The sequence below is a fragment of the Protobothrops mucrosquamatus genome, unplaced genomic scaffold (genome assembly GCF_001527695.2).
Source record: "Protobothrops mucrosquamatus isolate PMUCROS unplaced genomic scaffold, P.Mucros_1.0 scaffold186, whole genome shotgun sequence".
Classification (NCBI taxonomy): domain Eukaryota; kingdom Metazoa; phylum Chordata; class Lepidosauria; order Squamata; family Viperidae; genus Protobothrops; species Protobothrops mucrosquamatus.
This window is the reverse complement of record NW_015386544.1, coordinates 529,199-554,083: the sequence shown is the minus strand read 5'-3', so window position 1 is coordinate 554,083 and position 24,885 is coordinate 529,199. Positions and strand designations below refer to the sequence as shown.

Below are 24,885 nucleotides of genomic sequence, written 5' to 3'. Positions count from 1 at the left end.
TCCGTTCTCCGCCTGCCATCCTCGCCGCCCGGACGGAGCTCGGTGATCTCGGTCACCGGGAGACGCCTCGCTGCCGGGGGCGAAGCGGGAGAAGCGCGCCCGGGGCCTGGCTGGCCAGGTGAGCTCCGACAGGTGCGCCCGCTCGCGCGCTCTTCCCGGCCGGCCGGTTGGGCTGGGCTGGGCTGGGCTGGTTGGGCTAGCGGCCGCAGAACCCGGGCCATCGCAGCCGGGAGCGCTCCTGCCCAGCGGGGATGCGCTTCGGGCGCCCGCGGGAGCGCGAGGCCGCGGGGTCTTCGGAGAAAAAGCTGGAGGCGGCGGCGCGCGCGCGCAAGGAACGCGCAATGTCCGGGCCAGACGTGCGCCACAGGTTGCGTTTGGGCACAAGCGAGGCTGGGGCTCCGTTCCGCATCTTTCCGCCCGTGCACGGGATTGCAACTCCCATGCGCCGCGGCCGGGGGCGGGGAGGAGGAGAGGGTCTCCGCGGAGTTAATTCACGCGGTGGGCTTGCTCTAAGGGATACACCTGGTGACTGAGGGATGGAGATCCGCATGGCTCGGGCTGTATGGGGTGAGCTATGGTTAAGGGAGGGAGGGAGGGCTTGTCCTGTGGGGGTCGGGAACCCAACCATAGATCCCATGTGGCTTGGTCATGGAAGGACCAGAAAGACCCTCTGGTGTGATGCGTTCCACCTTGTCAGCTTTAAGATGGGTGGGATTCAACTCCAGTTTCTGAGTGTTGATGTTCCGCCATGTGGGGACACCTGAAGGACCAGGTTAGGGACTAGTTGTCCTGGAGAAAATCTAGGTGGTTCCTAAGAATTGACAACAACTTGATAGCACGTCATCCCTCCATCAATTTTATTTTATTTTATTTTGGTTCTAAATTCTTGCTTGCTGCTCAGACTCACAGGAGCCAGACAGGCAGCCATATAAATTGCTTATTCAAAAAAAATAATTACCTCCTTTCCTTAGAATCCTGATGCAATTAATAATGGTGCCATTTATCCAGAGATGTCAGGAATGTTGGCCTCCTGACCTCTGTGTGATTTGTTAACAACTACCTTTGTGTGTATTTGTTGGCGTAGATGCCTATATTGGTTGTCGGACATATCAACTATTTGTAACATTTGCGACTCGTTCATTCGTTCATTCGTTCATTCGTTCATTCATTCGTCTCTTTCCACATTTCCCTTCTATTCCCCTGCAGGAGGATGGTGGCCATGATGCTCTGGGTGGCACTCAGCCTGTGTGGCTGGCTCTGCCTCTACGCCTGGTCCTGCCATCATTACCACGGGCGCAGCTGCGAATGGAGCTGCCGATTGGTCACACTGACCCATGGGGTCTTTGCCACCGGCCTCTCTGGCTACATTGGGTTTATCGATGGTCCCTGGCCCATGACTTACCCAGGTAGGCCAGTCCATTTCCATAGAACCAAACTTCGAGTCTCCCTTTTATTCTCTGAGTTCCCACAACAAGCCACACCATTAAAGACTGCAGGCAATCCGCGACTCAGAATCATTCGTTTAATGGACATTCGAACAGCACCAAGAAAAGGGACTTATGACCAGTGGTGGGATTCAAAAATGTGAACAACCGGTTCTCTGTGTGGATGCCACTTCTGGAAGTCCATTCTATTTTATTTATTTATTTTATTAATTTAATTTATACCCCGCCCTTCTCCTCATGGGACTCAGGGCGGCTAACAGCCTCATAAAAACTACAATACAAATACAATAATTAAAAGCCGAATTAAAAAGAAATATTTAAACAGGCCGATCATTAAAATTATCCTTAAAAATCCCCTAAAAAACCCCGCTAAAATTCCCTAGGCCAGACCCGCTTNAAGAAACGTGATGGGAGAAATGGCCTGTGAACAGATATTTGCATGAAGAAGAGGTTCTCAAATCAGCCAATCCAATCAAAGGCCACCTGCCCAAGGGGGCGGCTGAGATGGATTACAGTGAAGTATGGATCTGAGGCAGGAAGAGTTGGGTCATTCTGCTTTGGTGACCAAGCTAAGGGGGACAGTCAGAGTCCCACCTCGTTTAGAGGATCACTGCAGCTAACATGGGTAGTAAAGACAAGATGATTGTTTTGTTGTCAAGGATAGGATATAAGATATAAAAGGTGCTTTTGTTTTTCAAATGCAACTGGACTTTCTACTTTTTGTCCTTGAAGATATTTCGCTTCTCATCCAAGAAGTTTCTTCAGTTCTGACTGAATGGTAGAGAATGGAAGGGTTTATATTCCTTGGTCTTAGCACTCCGAAGGTCGGTCATTCGCTCTCTGAGAATTGTTGAGGCCACTGGGGGGTTTAATCTGTACTTTCAAGAGTGCAAATGGGTGTGAAAACTTCACCGAGCCAAAGGACTGTGTTGTAAACAGGAGACAGGTGGTGTCGTGCCCCTCTCTCCCCCTCTGTTGAGAGAGGGCTGCTCATTTTTAACGTGGATGGCCTCCTTGACCCTTCTTTCAAACCGGTGGTCCTCTCTGTGTAGAATGTGGATTTTCTCCAGAATGTGAGAATCTCCATAGACAGATTGCTGGTAGTGTTATCTTCCCTGGCTAAACTAGAGGCTGGGTACCTACTAATCACAATTTGGGGTAAATCTATACAAGGTTTGTGCCTCCAGAGGGTGCAATTTCACATCACACAGAGCCAGCATCTGCTCGTCCTGGAAGCAGCCATTCCATTCAAAAATTTCCACTACTGCATCCTACTGTGGTCTCCTCAAGTCTATTTCTTCCCAGCGCAAATCCCAAGGGATTTGAATAGCTTTTGAACTCCCTGCTCCAGAGCGGATTTCAGTATCTGGAAAAAACAACAGCATTCCAGTTCTTAGTTTGTTTACAACCACAAATGAAAATATTTTTAAGAACTTGCAAATACAAGTCAAACAAACAAACATGCGAAAACCCCAGTAAAATGAACAGGACAAGCAAAGGGAACAATGTTCTTGGGGTTTTTTCCTACTTTTTCGCCATACGGACATAATAACTGTATCTATATAAAAATTGCTACAGTTTTTAAACAAACCATGAAACCTGAACTGCACGGAATCAGATCATTTGGTGCCTATTTTCTGACAAGAACCAATTCAAAAGAGGAGAACTGACCACTTGTGGTATGTGACACACAAGTGTCCTTCGAGGAATACAAAACAATATTTTCAGCAACTGACTGCACAGGGCGTATCCCAAGTGCTTCATAAATGAACAGATCTGATCACAAGGAACTAATTGTAAAAATGATCAAAATATATGCACTGTGTTTCATCTCTAACCGGAGAGGGATAATCCAATTTTCTCTTTAGGAGACCAATAAACCTGAAAAAGAATTTTTGTTGCATGCTTCTTTTTAGATCATAACAAATATATTTAATATTCCTTAAGACTTGAAACTATTGGCTTCGTAATAGAAGAATCTGTTTCTCCAAATTTCTTGTACATTGCTCAAAATTATTGTACTATTTTTTTTAAAAAATGTTGATAGCATTGTTGTTTAAGCGCCTATATAAAAACCCTTCTGTAATACATTCAGAGGTACAAGGTTTTCAGAGGAACTGTCCTAAACCCAGAACATGATTTCACTCATTATGAGCAGTTTTCTAGATGTAAAGAAGATGTTGGTTCTTCTCAACACAGCTAGCCTTTAGGGATCTTCATTTATTCATTCATTCGTTCATTTGTTTGTTCGTTCTTTCATTCAATTCATTTGTTCATTCATTCAATCATATCCCGCTTTTATTATTTTCACAGATAACTCATGGCGGCAAGTATATCCAACACCCCCCCTTCCTCCTAACTATTTTCCCCATAACAACAACTCTGTGAGGTAGGCTGGGCTGAAAGAGAGTAACTGCCCCAAGGTTATTCTTGAACTCCTGGTCTCTTGCTTCCTAGCCTCGTGTCTTAACCGCTACATCAAATCTTCCCAAAACTCTTTTGCACCAAGAAGTGTGCACATTTAATAAGCAGTGGTTTCTCCCTGGTTGTGTACTCCTGAAACTGTCCTCCAGTACTCAGGGGAATAATTAAAGCTAACCTCACAATGCTCCAGAAAGCTTCCCTTAATCCCTCTCTTCAAACGTCCCCCAGGATTGCTTGCGGAGTTTAACTGGGTCATATCCACGGCAAGGTAAACTCGAACTAATCCACATTCTAACAAATTTGTGTGAATACAACAAACTGGAGCCTAATGTGTGACTCAAGATATGGGGATGTGCAGATGTGATTTCTTGATATCTGTCACGATGTGGGAATCTGTGGTGAAAAGATAAGGTTCAAGGATGCCAATAGTTTGTTAAATTATATTCTAAGATGTTCGGAATTTGTCCATCCACAATATGTTTGCTAAGCGGGAGCAGACCTACTTGATGGAGTTTTGCCTGAATGAATGGAATTTAATAAGTGTATTTATTCTGTTGTGTATTATTCTATGATTATTGATTAATAAACGGGCAACTTTATTTTTGTATAAAACTATTGGGGGGGGCACTTTATAATATTGGGCCCAATGGGACTTCCCGAGCAACTAATAAACTTTAAAGACATCTGAAAGGCAACAAGAAAGCATCAGATTTAAGAAAGCAGGATTCCTGGTCAGAGATGAAGATACAGGCTGCTTGCTGAGAGAAGTAAAAGGTTATAAAAGCAACATCTATCTGCAAACACAGATGAATCCTCTAGTCTTACACCCATTAAAACTTGCCCGATTGCCGGATTCTTAAATGGATGTGAGCATTAGCCTTCTAAAACATTTTAATTGGCCAAATACATCTTCTTTACACCCAATAACATTTTAACTGATTGCATTCTAACCAGGGACTGGCACAGTCGCATTGCCAACTATAATTCAACAGCGGTTGGCTGGATCAGATTTCTGGTCGCTTCACGCCCTGTTGAACTGGCCAAGATGCAGATAAGTTATAGGATAGGATAGGATAGGATAGGATAGGATAGGATGGGATGGGATGGGATGGGATGGGATAGGATAGGATAGAATAGAATAGAATAGAATAGAATAGAAGTTGGAAGGGACCTTGGAGGTCTTCTAGTCCAGCCCCCTGCTCAAGCAGCTAAGTGACTGTCCAGTCTCTTCTTAAATGCCTCTAGTGATGGAGGGCCCACCATTTCTGAAGGCAAAGCTGTTCCACCGGTTAATTGGCCTCACTACTAGGTAGTTACCTGGACTTAACTTCGACGATTTAACTTCAGCGCTACTTCTTTGCAAACTTAAGTGTGGGCGCCTCCTTCTATGGCATCTACCGTACCTGCAGGACCCCCAGCGCTCCTTTGGCCCTTCGCAGTGTCGCTGCTTTCATCCAGCGACCCTCGGAAAACGGCTCTCCCCACTTGGCCGCGGAGGCGCCTTCAAGGTAGCTTTCGTTGAACTGCGGTCTGCCTGCCAGGTAAGCCCTGGCCGCGTTCGCCCAGCAAGCCCAAGGGCGCAAGCAATCCAGCCGGGCGCCTTCTTTCCTCCTTGCCCGCGCAGCTCTCCTGCGCGCGGTCCGGCGCCCGGCGCAGTGCCCGCGGGCGCTGCCATCCGTCCTCCGCACCAGCAGGTTACCCTAAGCCAGCTTCCGTTCTCCGCCTGCCATCCTCGCCGCCCGGACGGAGCTCGGTGATCTCGGTCACCGGGAGACGCCTCGCTGCCGGGGGCGAAGCGGGAGAAGCGCGCCCGGGGCCTGGCTGGCCAGGTGAGCTCCGACAGGTGCGCCCGCTCGCGCGCTCTTCCCGGCCGGCCGGTTGGGCTGGGCTGGGCTGGCTGGGCTAGCGGCCGAAGAGCCCGGGCTATCGCAGCCGGGAGCGCTCCTGCCCAGCGGGGATGCGCTTCGGGCGCCCGCGGGAGCGCGAGGCCGCGGGGTCTTCGGAGAAAAAGCTGGAGGCGGCGGCGCGCGCGCGCAAGGAACGCGCAATGTCCGGGCCAGACGTGCGCCACAGGTTGCGTTTGGGCACAAGCGAGGCTGGGGCTCCGTTCCGCATCTTTCCGCCCGTGCACGGGATTGCAACTCCCATGCGCCGCGGCCGGGGGCGGGGAGGAGGAGAGGGTCTCCGCGGAGTTAATTCACGCGGTGGCCTTGCTCTAAGGGATACACCTGGTGACTGAGGGATGGAGATCCGCATGGCTCGGGCTGTATGGGGTGAGCTATGGTTAAGGGAGGGAGGGAGGGCTTGTCCTGTGGGGGTCGGGAACCCAACCATAGATCCCATGTGGCTTGGTCATGGAAGGACCAGAAAGACCCTCTGGCGTGATGCGTTCCACCTTGTCAGCTTTAAGATGGGTGGGATTCAACTCCAGTTTCTGAGTGTTGATGTTCCGCCATGTGGGGACACCTGAAGGACCAGGTTAGGGACTAGTTGTCCTGGAGAAAATCTAGGTGGTTGCTAAGAATTGACAACAACTTGATAGCACGTCATCCCTCCATCAATTTTATTTTATTTTATTTTGGTTCTAAATTCTTGCTTGCTGCTCAGACTCACAGGAGCCAGACAGGCAGCCATATAAATTGCTTATTCAAAAAAAAAATTACCTCCTTTCCTTAGAATCCTGATGCAATTAATAATGGTGCCATTTATCCAGAGATGTCAGGAATGTTGGCCTCCTGACCTCTGTGTGATTTGTTAACAACTACCTTTGTGTGTATTTGTTGGCGTAGATGCCTATATTGGTTGTCGGACATATCAACTATTTGTAACATTTGCGACTCGTTCATTCGTTCATTCGTTCATTCATTCATTCATTCATTCATTCATTCATTCATTCATTCATTCATTCGTCTCTTTCCACATTTCCCTTCTATTCCCCTGCAGGAGGATGGTGGCCATGATGCTCTGGGTGGCACTCAGCCTGTGTGGCTGGCTCTGCCTCTACGCCTGGTCCTGCCATCATTACCACGGGCGCGGCTGCGAATGGAGCTGCCGATTGGTCACACTGACCCATGGGGTCTTTGCCACCTGCCTCTCTGGCTACATTGGGTTTATCGATGGTCCCTGGCCCATGACTTACCCAGGTAGGCCAGTCCATTTCCATAGAACCAAACTTCGAGTCTCCCTTTTATTCTCTGAGTTCCCACAACAAGCCACACCATTAAAGACTGCAGGCAATCCGCGACTCAGAATCATTCGTTTAATGGACATTCGAACAGCACCGAGAAAAGGGACTTATGACCAGTGGTGGGATTCAAAAATGTGAACAACCGGTTCTCTGTGTGGATGCCACTTCTGGAAGTCCATTCTGGGCCTGGTCAAAAAAAATTAGCTATCGGTTCTGCCGAAGTGGTGTGGACTGGCTGAATCTCACCACTGCTTATAACCGTTTTTCACACCTATGACCACTGCAGCATCCCCTTGGTCACGTGGTCAAAGTTCAGGCGATTGGCCACAGGCATGTACTTACAACAGTTTCAGTGTCCCGGGGTCACATAATCCCCTTTTGCAAACTTCTGACAAGCAAAGTCAATGGGGAAGCCAGATTCACTTAACAACCGTGTTACTAATTTAACAACTGCAGGGACTCAACAACTGTGGCAAGAAAGGTCATAAAATGGAGCATGACTCACTTAACAAATGTCTCAGCAACAGAAATGTTGCCGTAAGCCGAGGACTACCTGTAACCAAGATTCTGGTAACTGTGAGATCTGAATGGCAGCCGTGATTTTTCTCTCTTGCTTTACTCCATTCCTCTCCTCTCTCCTCTCCTCTCTGCTCTTCTCTCCTCTAGGGTTCCCAAATACAGTACTTCAGCAGGTGCGCAACACGTAGTCAAACCCGATGAAGGACAAGCTGGACCCGACCACGCAGATAAAATTCCGGCTTCCTGGGAACTACAACCAGGTGGTGAGTCAGTCGTAGGACCCGTAGTCGCGGAGGGACCGGAACCCGCTCAGCCGGCGGCTCCAGTTGCGGCAGTAGAAACCATCACTTGAGTGGTTGGGAAAGGACGAGGCCCGCTGGTTCCTGCGGGAAAAGGGGCTGTACCCCAGCTTGATAGGCGATGTGGTGGACTTCCTCTTTGTGGTGCTTTTTGCTGGCGTGAGGATCGGGGTTGGGGCTTGGCTGATGTACTGCGTGCTGTTGTCCCCCAGGCCCAGGGTCTTCATCAAGGTTGGAGGTCTCATAATGTATGCAGTATCTTGCTTTTTCATGGTAAGCATTTTCCGATTTGCCCGGCGCAAAACCATGAAGAAATATCACGCGTGGAAGGCATGGTGGAACAAAGAGGTGGACTTGAACACCAATGGATATCTCAAGAGTCACTGACCAGATCGTGGGTTGTCTATCCAAGATTTAGCATCAATAATTAGTCTGGGCTGCACCTGCAAGATCTTGTTTGAAACGCCATCTCTATCAGCGTGAAGGGGACCAAGACAATGTTGTAGGTAGATCACAGGATTAAGTATGGAGAAATCCAGGGTCCACCTCCCTGCTCAACCGTGAAACTCAGTTGGGTGATGGTGGTCTTGCTTCATCTCTGAGCCAACCCTACTTCACAGAACTGTTGGAGGATGAAAGGAGACAACCGCCACCAGGGATGTCCTAAGCAAGGTGGAAAGGTGGAAGATAAGTATGATATAGAGTGAGATGCCTCAGATGTTGCAAGCCAGAGTAGAGTTGATTCCTGTTTCAGCCCAGTGCAAATGCTTATGCTTAGTGGAATGTGTCACACACCCTCCTATTGTGGGGGGAACTTTTCTAATAATCTTTCTATTTTTCAAAATTAAGGCATAATCCCATTAACCCTGGAGTATTTCTAAAGAATCTTCTGATGGGGTTGGTTGCCATTACCAAACTTTTCCTTTGGAAAAGTTGGATTTTTTTTCTCTTCTTCTCTGTACTTGAGCTAAGTTGACTAGATGAAAGATGGGTAAGATATAAATATAGAAGAGCACAGTCCATGGTATTAAATAATTTAGAATGGGTTCTTCATGGGTCTTCTTTGGAGGACAATGAAATTATAAGTCATCGATTCTTCTCTGGTATTAAATAGATAGAGAAGATCTATCTATCTATCTATCTATCTATCTATCTATCTATCTATCTATCTATCTATCTATCTATCCATCCTTCTATCCATCCATCCGTCCGTCCGTCCATCTGTCTGTCTGTCTGTCTGTCTGTCTGTCTATTTATCTATCTATCTATCCATCCATCCATTTCCATCCATCCATTTATTTTTTCATCAATCCATCTTTTCATCCATCTATGCTTTCTACCTTCCATCCATCTTTCCATCTATCCATCCATCTATCCTTCCTATCTTCTATCCATCAACTTTCATCCATCCATCCATCTTTCCTACCATCCTTTCTACCATCCATCCATCCCATCTCAGGTGTGTCTTCTTCCAGATACCCTCCAAATCCCTTTCCCCACAGCTTCCCCCTTCCAGAAGACAAACTGGGAGATGGTTTGCATTACCAGGTGTTCCTTGCCGATCCTATTGCTGAATCATCACAAAATGCTTTCCATTATCATCTGTACTAAGCAAAGGAGAGTCAGCTGAGACTAACAACAACAAAAGAGGCTTTTAGAAACCCGCCTGGATTCCCACGGAGAGATTGCAGAATTTAGAGTCATCACCTGTGCAAACAATGAAACCTGATTCCCTTTTCCATGCATACGGGTTGATTTGCATATGGGGGGAATGGGGATCTAAAAGGGTCTCCTTGGTGTGCTAGATTTCCCACGGTCGAGGAATCTGCTTTGGTTTTCAAACAGTGGAACCTCCGAATATTCATCCCATGTGCACATTCCAAGTTCCAAAGTAGGTTTGTTTCATCGGCTCACCTGGCCTTTGATCCATCTCTTCCCTGCGAAAGGGCCGGGCTTGAGAGACAGGGAAGCAAAAGAGTCCAGCTTTAAAGACATGAGCTATTTTTTTTTTTCTGTATTGACAAAAGGACTGACAAATGATTTCCTGAAAACTATGGTTTCTATGCTGCTCTGTTCCCCCAAACTCTTCCTTTCCAGTATGTGTGGGGTGTGTGTGTGTCCTTGAAAGGGCTAACCAATGGAATTGTCATTAATGGCAACGTGTACGTCTTTGGCATTACCATGTAACAGTGATTCCAATGTTCCAGCAGTGACGGGCACAGCAAAACTGTATTATGTTTTATAACAAACAATAAAAAAGGATTTTATGGACATAACGTTGGCAGAGTGTAACGTCTGAGGCAGGCATGATGATGTCACATGAGGAAGAGGCAGCCTGGATGCTCATGATAGCGTGTACTACATCTTTGCTCCACCATCGTATACATCCACAGAAAGAAAATCCGTTGTTAAAAAGACAACAATAAATAGATTTTCTTTTTATTAATACACACGATGGTGGAGCAGAAATGGGACATATACTGTCAGCAAGATCCTCCTGTCCTTATCCTTCTCAAACTTGTCCTGTCCCCTTAAAAACACCAAAGCTTCTGGCTATCATATTTTTTGACAGCTTGGGGGAAAAAACCATACTAAGTTTTGTATCATGCAGTAAGACATGTTTCACTTAACTAGGTATTGCCGGATTTAGTTTGCTAAATGTACACATCCCTCTAAACCAAAACTGGAGAAGCCACATGGATGAAGGGTGTATCAAGCATCATGATTTACAGTTTGATAGATAAATCAAAACTAGCCTGGGGTTTATTTAGTATAATAAAGTTGTGGCTTTGGGTGATGCATGAAGGAGGTCTCTGTTTCTGGATCAAATTCATTTTCCACAAACCAGGCGCTGTACATAATAATAATAATCGTAATTGTTTCTTGAAATACTGCTACTGAAAGGCTCCATTTTCATAGCCTTTGTCTCATAATCTGCCACAGTTTTACTATTTCTGTCTTGCCAATTCTCTCTAAAAGAGACGCAATCATTTAAAAAGGAGGTTTTTGCAAGCTTTTTTTTTTTATTAAAAGAAACAACAACCACCTAATGGCTTGCAAAAATCCAGTTTTTCTTCCTATACGTCTGTGACATGAATGTTGATTAACAGACTAAATCTATTTAGTCTGGGGTATCTATAAAAATTGTAGCAAGTTCTATAAACTTCCTTCTTAGATACAAAAATGAGAGAATATTTAAAATCCCAGAAAAACAATCTATTTTCTATAGCTCATTACACTGCACACTAGAACGGTGTTTCTCAACCTTAGCAGTGGACTTCAATTCCCAGAGTTCCCAGTCTCCCAGGGAATTCTGGGAGTTGAAGTCCACCCATCTTAATGATATCAAAGTTGAGAAACACTGCACCAGAGGAGTAGCGTGCTGGTTTTGTATGAGCGTGTAAATCGTATTTATTAAAAAATAATTTTGAGCTGCTTCAATCATACAACGGAGTGGATGACTTCGGCAGCCATCTTTAATTTTAATTTGCCATTTTAATCTTTTCTCCTCTCCTTCTGAGAACGTTCCCTGGAAATTCAGAGCCTCTTCCAACTCTTCCTGACATCCCAATGGATGTTGTGCAGGCTGCTCATTTGGGCCAGAATGCTGTGAATTAAAAGAACTCGTGTGGCAACAAAGCTTTAATGGTGACAGATTGCAGCATTAGAGAATGAACGGACTCAGGTCGCCCATGGATTTCCTGGCAAGCGGAAATAAATGAGGCAGGAGTCCTGCCATAGAAACCTTGCTTAGCCTAGCCGAAGTGTTTTCCCCTGATGGCTGTGGATCTACCAGAGAGCTGCAAAAGTCAATAAAAGTTTGCAGTCCTTTTATTCTGAGTAGGCAGTTTCTCAGAAACAATTTGGATCCCGGACTTTCAGCTCAGCTATTCTTTTTCCCTGAGTCAATACATTGAGCGCTGTCCCCTTCTGGGAAGTTTATGGGAGTCGTCACTGTGAAAATACAAGAAAATAAAAATTCCACTCTCTTTTTACGAATCTTTCTTAAAGTCTAAACCGGTATGGACTTCAACTCCCGGTGAGCTGGCTGGGGAATTCTGGGAGTTAAAAGTCCACCCATCTTAAAGTTGCGAAGGTTGAGAAACAGTGATCTTCTAAACAGCCACGTGGTCAGTCTTGGTACAAAGTTTTTATTTTGACAACCTTCATATTTTAATGTCTCAAGGGGGAAAAATAAGGTGACCTGTTCAGTACTTATTTTTGTTTTTTACTCGTGAAAAAGACAGCCCGCAGCCACAGCTTGAAGAAATGTGTAGCTTTTGATATATAACTTCTGATTGTTCGTACCATTTACACTACAAGCTATAATGCAAATTGCTGGGTATGGACTTGGAGTCTTTATTTATTGATTTGATTTGATTTGTAGCCCATTTTGCTTCAAGGTGACCTTTGCAGGAATCCAACTCTTAAATCATGATTTGTCACTTAGCATTTTATGCAGACCTAGCTAACTTGAGCCACTAAAGGAAGCTTAAACAAACCTCGGATAAACACAATAAGAGAACCAATCCAAAAGGGAAGGGCCGACTCAGAATCAACTTTGTGCCTTAAACTGTAAGCCTCTAGTCCAGTGATGGCGAACCTTTTAGAGACCGAGTGCCCAAACTGCAACCCAAAACCCACTTATGCATGTCGAGTGCCAGGTGGGTGTGGCCCATTGGCTGGGCGTGGCCCATTGGGTGGGTGTGGTCCATTGGGTGGGTGTGGCTGCAGTGGTAATGGCAGACTGGGTGGGACTAAAAAGTTCAATCAATTCCAACTTTGCAAGATCTTTTTTTCCCCGCGAGAAGTTGAAATTGACTGATTGATTGAACCCTTTTTTTTTTGCACATGGCAGTGGAGGCCTAAAGCGAAAAGGTTTTATAAAACCCAGCTGAAGGCCTAGGACTGGGGCAACGACGTGCGTGCCCACAGACAGGGGTCTGAGTGCTGCCTCTGGCACCCGTGCCATAGGTTCGCCACTGGTTACAAAGGGCTTTTATTTTATTTTATTTTTAAAAAGTGATGGGACAAACAACTTTAACAATTAGGAACTGAAAAGCAAGGCTTCTTTGTCATCCAGCCTTTTCTTTCCTTTTTCTCTCTATCCCACGGCAAGCCAAATACCAGCGTGAAACCCACACAGATGCCACAACTTCTTCGGCTTGTCTTATGCAGCAACTGGCTTTAATTCTGCGAGAAGGGCAGAAACTGAAACCCCAGTCCATTGTTTCCATGCCATGAATAAATATAAACATGTGTTATTATGCTTCTCACAAACACACACACAAACACAGAGATGCTTGCACACATAATACAAAATGATGCTTGCATACAGTATTGCATATTCAACCCTGCAGAGTGTTCAGGTAATCCTCGACTTAGTCATTCGCTTAGTAAGGGTCAAAGTTATAGAGGGACCGAAAAAGTGACTTACAACCGGTGTACACATGTATGACCTTTGCAGCATCTCTGTACTTACGTGATCAAAATACAGGCACTCAGCAAGCAGCATGTATTTGCAATGTCCCAGGATCACGTGATTACCATTTGTGATCTTCCCATTGGCTCCTGACAATGGGGGAAGACAGATTTGCTTAACAACTGCATGATAAAGAGCCGTGGTGGCGCAGTGGTTAGAATGCGGTATTGCAGGTTAACTCTGCCAACTGCTAGAAGTTCGATCCTGACCGGCGCAAGGTTGACTCAGCCTTCCACCCTTCCGAGGTTGGTAAAATGAGGACCCAGATTGTTGGGGGCAAGAGGCTGACACTGTGAACCAAGAGAGCTGTAAAAGCACTATGAAACAGTATATAAGTCTAAGTGCTATTGGTAAGTGCTATTTGCTTAATAACTGTGACAAAATAGTTTGTAAAATTGGGTGTGACTCATTGAACAGCCACCTTGCTTAGCCAAGGAAATTATGGTACCATTTGTGATGTTATTATCTGCATGGCAATGTTTCTCCCCCTTAGTGCCTTAAAGTTGCAACGGTTGACAAACCATGTTATATAAGACCTTTTGACCTTTCCTTAGCTAATTCACCCCTGGAGGATCCTCTCGGAGAAAATGTCTTACTTTCTCCTGAAGAGGAAAGAAGCTTGTCTTCTCTAATCCCAAAGGTGCTTTTTCAAAAGGCAACTGGACTTTGTTTCTCCTTGAAGATGTTTCGCTTCCCATCCAAGAAGCTTCTTCAGTCAGAACCGAAGAAGCTTCTTGGATGAGAAGCGAAACGTCTTCAAGGAAAAACAAAGTCCAGTTGCCTTTTGAAAAAGCATCCCTGGGACAGCCATGAGTGGATGACTGATAATCTCCATAGACAGGTCTTCTCTAATGCAAGTCATTCTGTTTGTGTCATGATCACTGGACTTAGACACAAACAGGATGAAACCTATCTAGCAGACTTATTGTAGAATGACCTCACTTGCTCAGAAAGAGTAAGATCTTGTTTCACATCAAATATTTCCTTATCTTTGGGTTGCATAGTCAAACCACGGAATTCATGCTGGAAACATTCCCCAAGAGCTACAGGGTTTCCAACCAACCCTTTCCTTTTATTCCTCCTAGCCTTTAAAGTTTTAATTATCTTAAAGGTTGCAAGATTTTAACTGATATTATTCAAGCATTGCCAAGCAAAAACACCAGGAAGGGTGGGGGAATAACATTTTAAAAAATCCTGTATTTATTAGCAAGATGGTTCTCCTGATGCATCAACTAATTGGTGTTGCCAGCCCTGCTTTCCATTTCTTGATGTTTTGCATGTACATGATGTATATTTGTATTTAAAGAACCGGTTTTGTGACAGAGCAGGCTCATAAGTACACTCTGCTTAAAGCACTAAAGGCTGGGCTACATTTGGTCTCTCTCTCTCTCTCTCTCTCTCTCTCTCTCTCTCTCTCTCTCTCTTTGTATGTGTGTATAACCATGCCGCAACAGTCATAAATGTGACAATCGGCCATAAGTCGCTTTTTTCAGTGCTATTGTAACTTCCAACAGTCACTAAACGAACTGTTGTAAATTGAGGACTACCTGTATATATATTTATGCATGTATATGTGTGTATATACACATACACGTACATATAGGTGTCTGTGTATGTACATGGATACACACACAAACACATTAATGATGTCCATAGGAAGGGAAAATAAATCGCATCACCTTGGCTGGTTTTGCAGACCTCCCCAAAAGCAGTTAGCAAACGAAAAGACATTTCGCCCAGTTGAAAGTGTACATTAGGGCCAAAACTTTCCCGAGGTCTTAGCTGCCGGAGATTCTGAGCAGTTGTGGTCCTTGTCTGTGTCCCGCACAAACCTAACTTCGACATCTCTCTTAAAAAAGGAAGGAGAGGAGCTCAGCTGATTAATTCACAGAAGTGGAAGCAACTTTGCAACTCTGCCCCAACTTCACTTTTTGTGGCTTTGCCTGTCTCTTTCGCACGCCATCCCAGACCACCTCGTTGCACTTAGTCTCTTCTTCGGAACCCTCTCTCCCTCCCCCGCCCACCCCCCTTATTCTTAAACAACGGGGTCTCTTGCTTTCCAGCCTTCCCATCCTTCAAGGGACTCCTTTTCCTCACATCCCTTTCTTTTTTTTTCATCCCACCCCGGCGGAAGCGACAGGCTACGGAGGGGGGAAAATCCCACAACCACGTCAGGCGGAGTCCTGGCGGAGGGATCTCGCGAGGTCGGGTGGAAAAGGAAAAAAAAATTGGAGCGCGGAGGGAGGGGGGAGGGAAGAGCGGAGGGGGGAGGAGGCGGCCGACGTCGCAGGGGAAGCGAGAGCCGAGGCGAAGGAAAACAAGTCCCGGGAGTGCCGGAAAGGGCCGAAGGTTGCCGAGGGGGAGCCGAGGCCTGGCTGAGGGAAGCCGGCGGGGACCGTTGGCCTGAGGAAAAGGCTCTCTCCTCAAGAGCGGCGGCAAAGCAGCAGGTCGCCAGGCAGCCGAGATCCGCTTCTCCCCTCTCCGGCCGCGGCGGCCACCGGGCTGGACTTCTTCCTCGGCGGCTGCTCGTCACTTCGGAATCTCCTCAGGCGGGACGGGCCGAGTCGGCCGAGCGGGCCGGAAAGGGCCGGTGGGGGGGGGGCGCTCCCGCCGCCGCCGCCGCCCTGTCAGCAGCCCTGCGGGCGGGATGAAGCCCGCCGAGGCCTAGGAAGCGGGCCGGGGCCCAAAGTGGGCTCCTCTTCCGACCCGGCCCGCAGGGGGGAACGCGGGACTGAGTTGGCGGGGGCGCCTGGCTTCGTGGAGGGGTCTCTGCGCCTCCGAAGGGGGGGTGAAGAGCCCCCCCCATAGACACCCGGGTGTTTGTATTTCGTTTTTATCTCAAGGCATGGTGTGACCCCCCCACTTGGAAGGGGCGCAGCTCCAAAGGGGACCCCGCTGTCCCCCCCTCTTTTCTTGACATCCCCCACAGGAAAAGGCCTGCCTGCCTTTCTTTGGGGGGTTGCTGCTTTCCATGAACTCGGAAGTTTGAAAGGCCGCCCCACAAAGGCTTTTTTTGGGGGGGGGGCTCTCAGCACCAGACAGTGGACCTTCGCAGAGACCTGGAGGAAAGCTTCTTAAAAGGGTGGTGGGAAGAAGCCAGAAAGCTTCCCCATCCCTTCCTGCTCTCCTGCCTTGCATCTCTACATCACCCCCCCTCTTCCCCCCACCCCCCAGTTCCTTTCTCTTGTTTTTCTTTGGGCCTTTCTGGAGGGGAACAGCCCCAGCATTGAGGACTTCGCTTTACCTACCTGGCTGGCCTTGGGTGCCGTAAAGACTGGAGAAGATCCTGGGATTGTAATGAGCTCGGAGGGAGGAATTGAAGGAGAGGCGCCTTCTTCTTCTTCTTCGGCCAATTAACTGTCCTTCAACTGAGATGAGTCTTCCTTTCGAACCGAGACAACAACGGCTGGCTTTCCAGAGGAGTGTATCATGGCTGTGACGACCTTCCTTTCTTCCTGGCAGAAGATCATCCCGGTGGCTTCTCCCGAGTGTCCTGGGAGGTGGATCTTTTGGAAGACTGAAAAGACCTGTGTGGCTGGTGGCTTTTAATTCTACTCTCCTTTGGAATACGGCTGGATTCTGAACTCGGGTGTGAGTGTGGGAAAGTGACAGTCACATCAAATCACCCGTAAGATGCAGATTGGCTAAAAAATTGTCCTGTTGCCGAGGGCTCCAATGAGTGGCACACAGTCCGCAATCACGGACAGGTCAGTGGGAAGCTTCTGTGCACCGTCTGCTGCTGTTCGCTTGGGATTTGGGTAAAAAAATGTTAAATCTGTTAAAGCACAAAGATGGTCATGAATGAGGCTGGGCTGCACTTCTGGAATTGGCAAGCCTGCTTTGGATTTGCTGATCAAATAATCTGGGGTTGGCTTTCCAAAATGTATTAGTCTGGTAGTTTTCTAGGTCACCAGACTGGCAGTTTCTCATGATAGGAGTTCCAGTTGGAAACTTGATATAAATACAATGAAGGTTTGGGCTATGCTTTGTAGAAGATCCTTGTGTTTTAGGTGATACTGTACAGCTGTAGCAGTAAAGGTCATTCAGGGTGATGTTAGATTGCCTACCTATGTCCCAAATGCTTTAGTGGCACTTTTTAGTGGTTTGTTATCTCTGCCTTTGGAGTCATCTCAGTAGCTGGACTTATTTGGCTCTCCAGAACTAAATACTAAAATATTTATTTGTGTAATAGAAGAGAGATGTTATAGTTGGCCTGTGGCCATGTTGTTTCCCCTCCCTTACCAATTTATATTTCTACCCACTCCATTTCCTCTCAGCAGTTGGAGACTTGAGAATGATGTAGTCTTGGAATCTAAAAGATCCTTTTCCCCTATAGAAAAAGGAACCTGTAACAACTTTGGTCTGGACTGCATTTCTCATTCTACATTATTAACTATGTTTACTGGAACTGATGGGAATTGAACTACAATTGGAGAATCAACTTACATTCTGTTATAGTTGGGGATGGGTTCAATTAACTGGGTCTCCTAGTATATTGGATGGCGATCAGTGTCAAGTGATAATTTTAAAGCATGAACTTTTCATCTAATATTATATAAATGCAAAATCCAGGACTATCACAAGCTGGTATTATGATGATTAGATGCAATATCATCAATAAAAAGTGTATTAGTTATTTTTTTCCCTAGCGGATAACTGATAGCATTTTAGTTTGCCATCCAGGTACTTAAATGTTACAAGAAATGTTTGGTTTTGGGATCACTGCAATAGTGCTGAAGAATGCATTTTGTAAATGAATCAGGAGTCAGTAGGAACATAGATTATTGATGATCCATTTTCTGGATTCCCAAGCTGACTACAAAATAAGGTGAATGTGGTACATATTTACATTTCTAAAATGCTGAGCTTGTTTGGGGGGATGGGAATTGTTAGTTAAAATGAGGATAGATATCTGGTTCCTTTTAACAAAATTTGATTATGAATATTAGGAATTCTGGTTGTTTTCCTAGTTAGATTCATCTTCTAAAATATAGAATAATAGATGTTTTTATTTTGTAGAAAACGTGCTGAAGGTTGATTATTATTCTTCATAAAGACTTTTTGAAGGTTGTAACATAAAAATGTGCTCAACAGAAGATCTGCAGGACTAGTTATATTTTAATGCAAATAATAGTTAACAAAATAAGTGGGAAGTATGTTTTGATAGTGGAATATATTCTCTATTACTGAATTAAAATAAGTATACATTTTTTCTTGATTCCTTTTATAGTGTTTTTACTCTGTAAGTCAGTTCTAAAATATTTGCTAGTGATGGTGGTAACAACTCAGATACAATAGCAACAGTGAATGTATACAAAGCTGATAACGTTCCTTACTATTGTTCTTGACCTATCCTAGTGGAGCTTCCTTTTCTAAGGTAAATATTTTGCTATGCTCTCCTTTGTAAGCCTTAATTGGAATATCAAGCTGTATATAATGGTCTCTGTAATGCAATGACAAGACTACCTGGTTGTTACTTTTGGCAGTTTGATATTTCTTCAGTCATGGATTGAGTCAATGTGCAATAGATAAAATTATATCTGCTTAAACTACTTGCAGCTGTTTCAGATAACTTTGCAGTAGTGGCTTTGTGTTAAAATCATTAATTTCTTTGTGCCCTGAAGTTTTCCAGAAACATAGTTTAGCAGTCAAATTGGTGGGATTGCACAGAAGTGCTTTTGCAGTTGCAGTACTTCTGGTGAACTCTTTATCCCTTGACATCATGTTCTGGGAAATAGGTCCTGTTTGTTTAAGTAAAAGAGTATACACTAAAGTAAATGTTGTTTAACCAAACTTTGGATCAAAAGTGTGTATTTTTATTCTATAATTTAATGAGGCTGATTGGTAATAAGTCCTACTGAAATTAAATGTGGTTTATGCTTGAGTAGATGTGTATATGAATATAGTGCTTATTACCTCTGGGTTGATCATGGCTAGTATTAACAATATAACAATAAAATATTTCTTAAACACTGAATAACTGGGTAAAAAAAGTGTTTCTGCCCCAGCCTGATTGTAGACAAGTTTTGGGCATTTTCTGTCTTGTGTCATTTGTGATAGGGAATACATGGCTGAGCTGAGTGAGTTAGAGATTTTTATTCTTCATTGCTGGGCAAGCTGGGGCTCGGATGGAATTTTAAAAAATCTTAGATGTGAACTCTGGTATATTATGTTGCTGCAGCCTAGAAACATTGAATGTGCCTGCCTTTTTAAATTTGAACCTAGACATCTGCATTTCATGCATTTTCCAAACTATGCTCTTTTTTAACTTTTATAGACATGGCATATGTTTTATGCTTTTTATTTTATAGAAATAAAGACTAATCCTGGAGCAAATTTGTGAGTACTTTTAAAAAAATTGATACCCATTCTCTTGGGTATTTTCTGTGAAATCTACTTGAATGGAAAAGGATTTATATAATGACTTCCAGTGGACTTTTTAATTGCTCCTCCCCTCCTCCCCAGATGCTGAAATTGTTTGAGTTTGCAGCCATCCTCATATTCTGAATGAGCTCTGCTGAGTTCTAGGGACTGTTTTCATAACAGACATGTATAGAATTATAGTGCAATTTTTATTAACTTACTTGATTAACTTCTATTGTTTTCTGAGTGTATGCCTGTACACCATATATCATTTCTGACACTCAGCTGCACAGTCAGGAATCACTGAGTTCAAGAAATTCAGTTGTTGTACTTCCACAAAAACTGGACCAGCATACTTTTTCATCTTGATCATCTGTAGTGTTCAAGCAAGTAAATTATTGTTAACTGTTTCTTTTTATTTAAACACTTGGATAAAAGTGTTTTTAACCAAGATTGTTAATCACAATTTCCTTGACTCATCAGAGAAACCCATTGAAAGCCATAAATCATAAGGCAATTAATGCATTTTAGTTAAATTCCATTTATCGGGTAAATATCACAAAGTTCACATTAAAATATTACTACAATGTTGTGAATTAGTATAATCCTCTTTTCATCGGATAGTTCACAGCGTATATGTAGCTTCCTACCACAACAATCTTGGGAGGAAGATGAGGCCCTAAATGAGTGATCTAAAAAAGGACACATCTCTCAGGCAAGGTAATTAAACAGCCCTGCATTGGCTTCCATAAGAGAGGGACACTTGTAGTGTGTAATAATTCATGTTGCCTTAGAGCCACTTTTTAAAATTTAATGAAGCATCAAGCTGATTTGGAAACCAATTGGCAAAAAAAGAAATCTAAAGACTTCATTATAGCTTTTCCCATACAAAATGTTGGGTGAGTAACTAGATAATTTGTTTCAGTGGGGCATCAGATACTACAGAAAGGTTTGTTCCTATCTAATGAATAATTCACTTTCCTTTAGCAAAGCTTCATGAACTCTATATGTGATATGGAACAAATACCAGGAATATGAGCATATTTGGTCTTTGCTTAGTCTCCTCTCCTCTCCTCAAATGTTTAAAGTTTTCTGTTGGTTATAACTAGATGGCTATGTTATGTCTAGGCTTCTGTCAGTAGCTGATGCTAGATCTTGCTTTACTGGTTTTGAAGAAAGCTGAGATAATTACTTGGGTGGAGACATGATACTTGCTGGCCCAATATATGTAATTGTTTGGTTGCATTGAACTTATGACATAAATTATTAATATCTACAGAGAACTAAAAGATTCAGAGAAATGATATACTGAGTTATTCAGGACATCCTTTTTGGATATACCAGCATATGAAGGAAATTTATTCAATCTTCATATTTCAGATTGGCTGCCAAATACTAGAGGGACAGATTTTTGTACCAAAACCTGTATGTGAGAGCTGCTTTATGATTTTTTCAGAGTTGTATTGAAATTTGTAGTTATTCAAATAAACCTATTATTCTGAATCCCTTTGTAGTTTATAACTAACAGCTTTGTAGATATAGGGAAATTGGAGGTGATTAAGATTGTGTTGATGCTAACAATTTGCTGTGGATTTAATGTTTGAATAAAACAAAAAAATAGCTCTTTATTTAAAAGCTAGAGTCATAGGGTTGGAAGGGAACTTAGAGGTCATCTAGTTCAACCCCCTGCTGAGGAAAGGTATGCTGATCCCATCCCAGACAAATGATTGTCCAGTCTTAAATAACTTTATAGTAAATATATTGCTAGCAAGGGAGTTCTACCTATAAAGTATTGCAATTAGTGATGTGAGATTGATTCTTGTTAAAGGTTTGCATAATGAATTTAAGGGCATTCCCCCCTCCCTCTGTTGGCACATTTTGTCCTTGTGTGATGCTCTGTTCCTGCAATTCAGAATTGCAAGATCATGCTGCACATTTTAGCAGAAAATCGTTGAATTTCAGTGTGGATGAAAAAAAAGGCTTTTGGTGAAGATTAAATAGGGTTAATTTCCTATATACACTCTTCTCAAGGAAATGTGAACCAAACCTTCTGAACGTGCCCTTTCCAATGATGGCTTCTTTCTATTAATGTATTTGAATACAATCTTAAGTTTGTACCGTTGCTCAAACGGAAACTTTCCTGATATGTTTACCCCAACTCCACTGGCTGAGAATTCCAGGAGTTGCAATCACAACATATTTCAAGGTACCAGATTAAGTAAAACTCTTCAGAGATACTGAAACTATTTTATAACATGTTTTTGAATGCTGGGACTTCCACTGTTCATAACTTTAGGATGTTAGTCCTAAATTTTTACAAAACTTTACTACCCTTTGATGAATTCTCCTGGTACCTTGGCTGTTTGCTTGGTATGTTCTGTTAACAATACTATAAAATGACTTTATTTACTGTGAAGCAATCTACAATTGCTTTAATGTACTCTTTTCTGATTGATGTTGGTTTTAATTTTGAAATTAGCATTTGTTGAACGTATGTTGTGATATGCAATGAACACATTCATGGTTGTTGGGTTTTTTTTTAAAAAAAACCATTGTTAATAATACAATACATAGCATTCCCAGCCTACATATTAACATCCTCAGTATTGATCAGATGAATTTAAAGGGGGGATTATGTTATTTTTTTCTCCCTCTAACCCAGCACTTCCCCCCATGAAATCTTTTGTAGAGGATGCTGCATAAATAAACAATACATGTTTGTTTATGAGAAGCAGCCAAAGAGGTTAAATAAAAAGATAGGAAGTTGTACATTCACTGTTTAAAGAACAAAATACAATGTATGAAAATGTGTATGGATGTGATGGAAGATGGTTTTCAAGATTAGAAAAGGGTACGGAAAGGTTATAATTTAACCTCAGATTTAACAATTCTTTTTTAAAAAATCTCATGCCTTTAATTTCTTTAGCTTGTTATTTGTATTTACTTACCCTAAGGGGTAGCCTGATTAGTGTGTATACATGTACATTCATTACTTTTGTTTTGAAAGCACAATCTCTAATTAAAGTGGCAGAAGGAGGAGCAAATTAAAAAAAAAAGCTCCAGAGCAAATCAAAGAAAATGCAGGCTTTATACGGGACAAATTTCAAAAAAAAAAAAAAAAAAGACACTGTTTAAAATTACTAAAGGAAAACAAGGCAGATTTTCATAATGTGTATTGTGAACACAGAGTTATAAAAAAAGAAAACAGGAAAAGGAAGTGGACTGTCTGATCTTAGGGTTTCTTTTTTGTTTGGACTTTTTTTTATTCTTTGGAAATAACTCACAAGAACTTGGCATCCTGTAAAGAAAAGAGCTTATAGGAGGAGTACGTCCTTGCAGACTTCAAGATCTCGGCTTATTGATCTTTATATGGCATTAGTAGCCTATGCCTCCATGGTTTTGTAATAAAAATAAAATAGTCTTGGTATCCTAATTTCTGACAACAAAAAATTTCATGTACTCATTTCCATTACAAGAATAAATATCCTCCATTTATATAGGCAGATAATTTTATATTTCCCATTGTGTTGTTTGAATTGACCCCCTCCGCATGTGCTTCCCCTTCACATGTAAGTTTCAATCCAGTAGATCAGAGGGACAAAAAAGTGAGTTAAGGATCGTATATAGCCTATCAACAATCTTTCTTGTGAGTCATGGGGCTCCTTGGGATATGCAAGATTTTTTTCCTATGTTTGGGAGGTTTGGAAAGCAAAATAGATAGAATATCTCCCTTGCAAAATGGCTGTGGTCCTACTGACATTTGAAGTATAGATAGTCCTCGACTTACGACCACAAAAAGCCCAAAATGTCTGTTGCTAAGTGAAACAGTTGATAAGTGAATTTTGCTCCGTTTTATGATTTTTCTTGCCGTAGTTGTTAAGTGAATCACTGTAATGCTTAAGTTAGTAACATGGTTGCTAAGTGAATTTGGCTTCCCCATTGAGTTGTCTTGTCGGAAGTTCTCAAAAGATGATCACATGATTTTGGGACACCACCACCTTCCTAAATATGAACCAGTTGCCAAGCATGCAAATTTCGATCACATGACCATGGGGATGCTGCAATGGTTGTAAGTGAAAAACAGTCATAAGTCACTCTTTTCAGTCATTTTGTAACTTTGAATGGTCACTAAATGAACTGTTGTAAGTTGAGGACTACCTGTATGCTCAATCTGTCACCAAAGCTTGATCTGAGGGGAGTTGTGAAGTTCTGCAGTAAATGAACAAGGACTACTTTTAGTTAATTAGTTGGACAGAGGAATACTAGAAGTGAGATAATAGTATTGTAGTTGTATGGACTGTAGAAATATGTTCATATAATCCAATCATCTATATCTCATTTAGGTGATTTTCTTGAGTTGTCATAATGCTTGTTAAGTACTCTATAAGGTTTTTATTTTTATCCTTAGGCTTGCAACAGGATGTGCTGATTTTGGGATATGCACTTTAAACCTCTGCTTGTTTAAACAACTCAGCAAAATTATGCTGTCTTTATTATGATCTCATTGGGCGATGTGGCATGAAGCAAAAGGTGTGAATTAACAATATGGGCCTCTCAATGTGGATAAAGAAGCAACATGTGCAAATTGCCAAAGGGAAAACTACTTAGTTGTGTGCTTGTATCCACATGAATGAGGTGTGGTTTTGCAAGGGCAGTATATTTGAGATAATTTAATTTGCTGCTTAACAAAATGAGCAATACAAAAATGTGAGCAAATTCATTGTCATCCTCCACTGATTTGACCAAAAATTGAAGTACTTTATCATTAAAAGAATATGCAACTCTCAAAATTGATAGCACGCTTCTACAATTTGATGAAAAAATGCAAACACAAAAAAAAAAATTGTGGTTAGTTTTGTGCAAGCATTGTGGTTTCAGAAGCGGAAGTGGTTATCTAGAACTGGCTTTTATAAAACCAAGTTCACAAAGCCATTAGTCTACTCTTGTTTAAACTGTTTTGCCCACTCTTAACCTATGCTAGCCTCCTAAAAAGCTGATTTTCCTTAGAGGGAAATATACATCAAATACTTATTGGCATTTCAGTTTATGAGAAAATTGTTTGTCAATTTCTATTTTAGAATAGAAATTTTTTAGCTTATTTGAAGTGCTTCCATTTGGGAGATGGGAAATGACAAAAGATAGCAATGTTCCCAGTTATCACAACTC

At 43.0% G+C, this 24,885-nt stretch overlaps 1 protein-coding gene across 1 annotated transcript; it reads left to right on the top strand.

Moving 5' to 3' along the window:
* The first annotated feature begins 6,816 nt into the window (after nt 1-6,816).
* Nucleotides 6,817-8,261, top strand: LOC107285541 (transmembrane protein 136-like). Its single transcript, XM_015813738.1, has 3 exons — nt 6,817-7,012; nt 7,723-7,748; nt 7,941-8,261. The coding sequence occupies exons 1-3, from the start codon at nt 6,817-6,819 to the stop codon at nt 8,259-8,261; spliced, it is 543 nt and encodes a 180-aa protein (XP_015669224.1).
* The last annotated feature ends 16,624 nt before the right edge of the window (nt 8,262-24,885 follow it).

Bases quoted from the DNA above. Each gene is read 5' to 3' on its own strand.
- LOC107285541 (XM_015813738.1), top strand. From the start codon at position 6,817: ATGGTGGCCATGATGCTCTGGGTGGCACTCAGCCTGTGTGGCTGGCTC. The intron at 7,013-7,722 runs GTAGGCCAGTCC...TCTCTCCTCTAG, and splicing joins CTGGCCCATGACTTACCCAG to GGTTCCCAAATACAGTACTT. The intron at 7,749-7,940 runs GTGCGCAACACG...TGGTTGGGAAAG, and splicing joins CAAATACAGTACTTCAGCAG to GACGAGGCCCGCTGGTTCCT.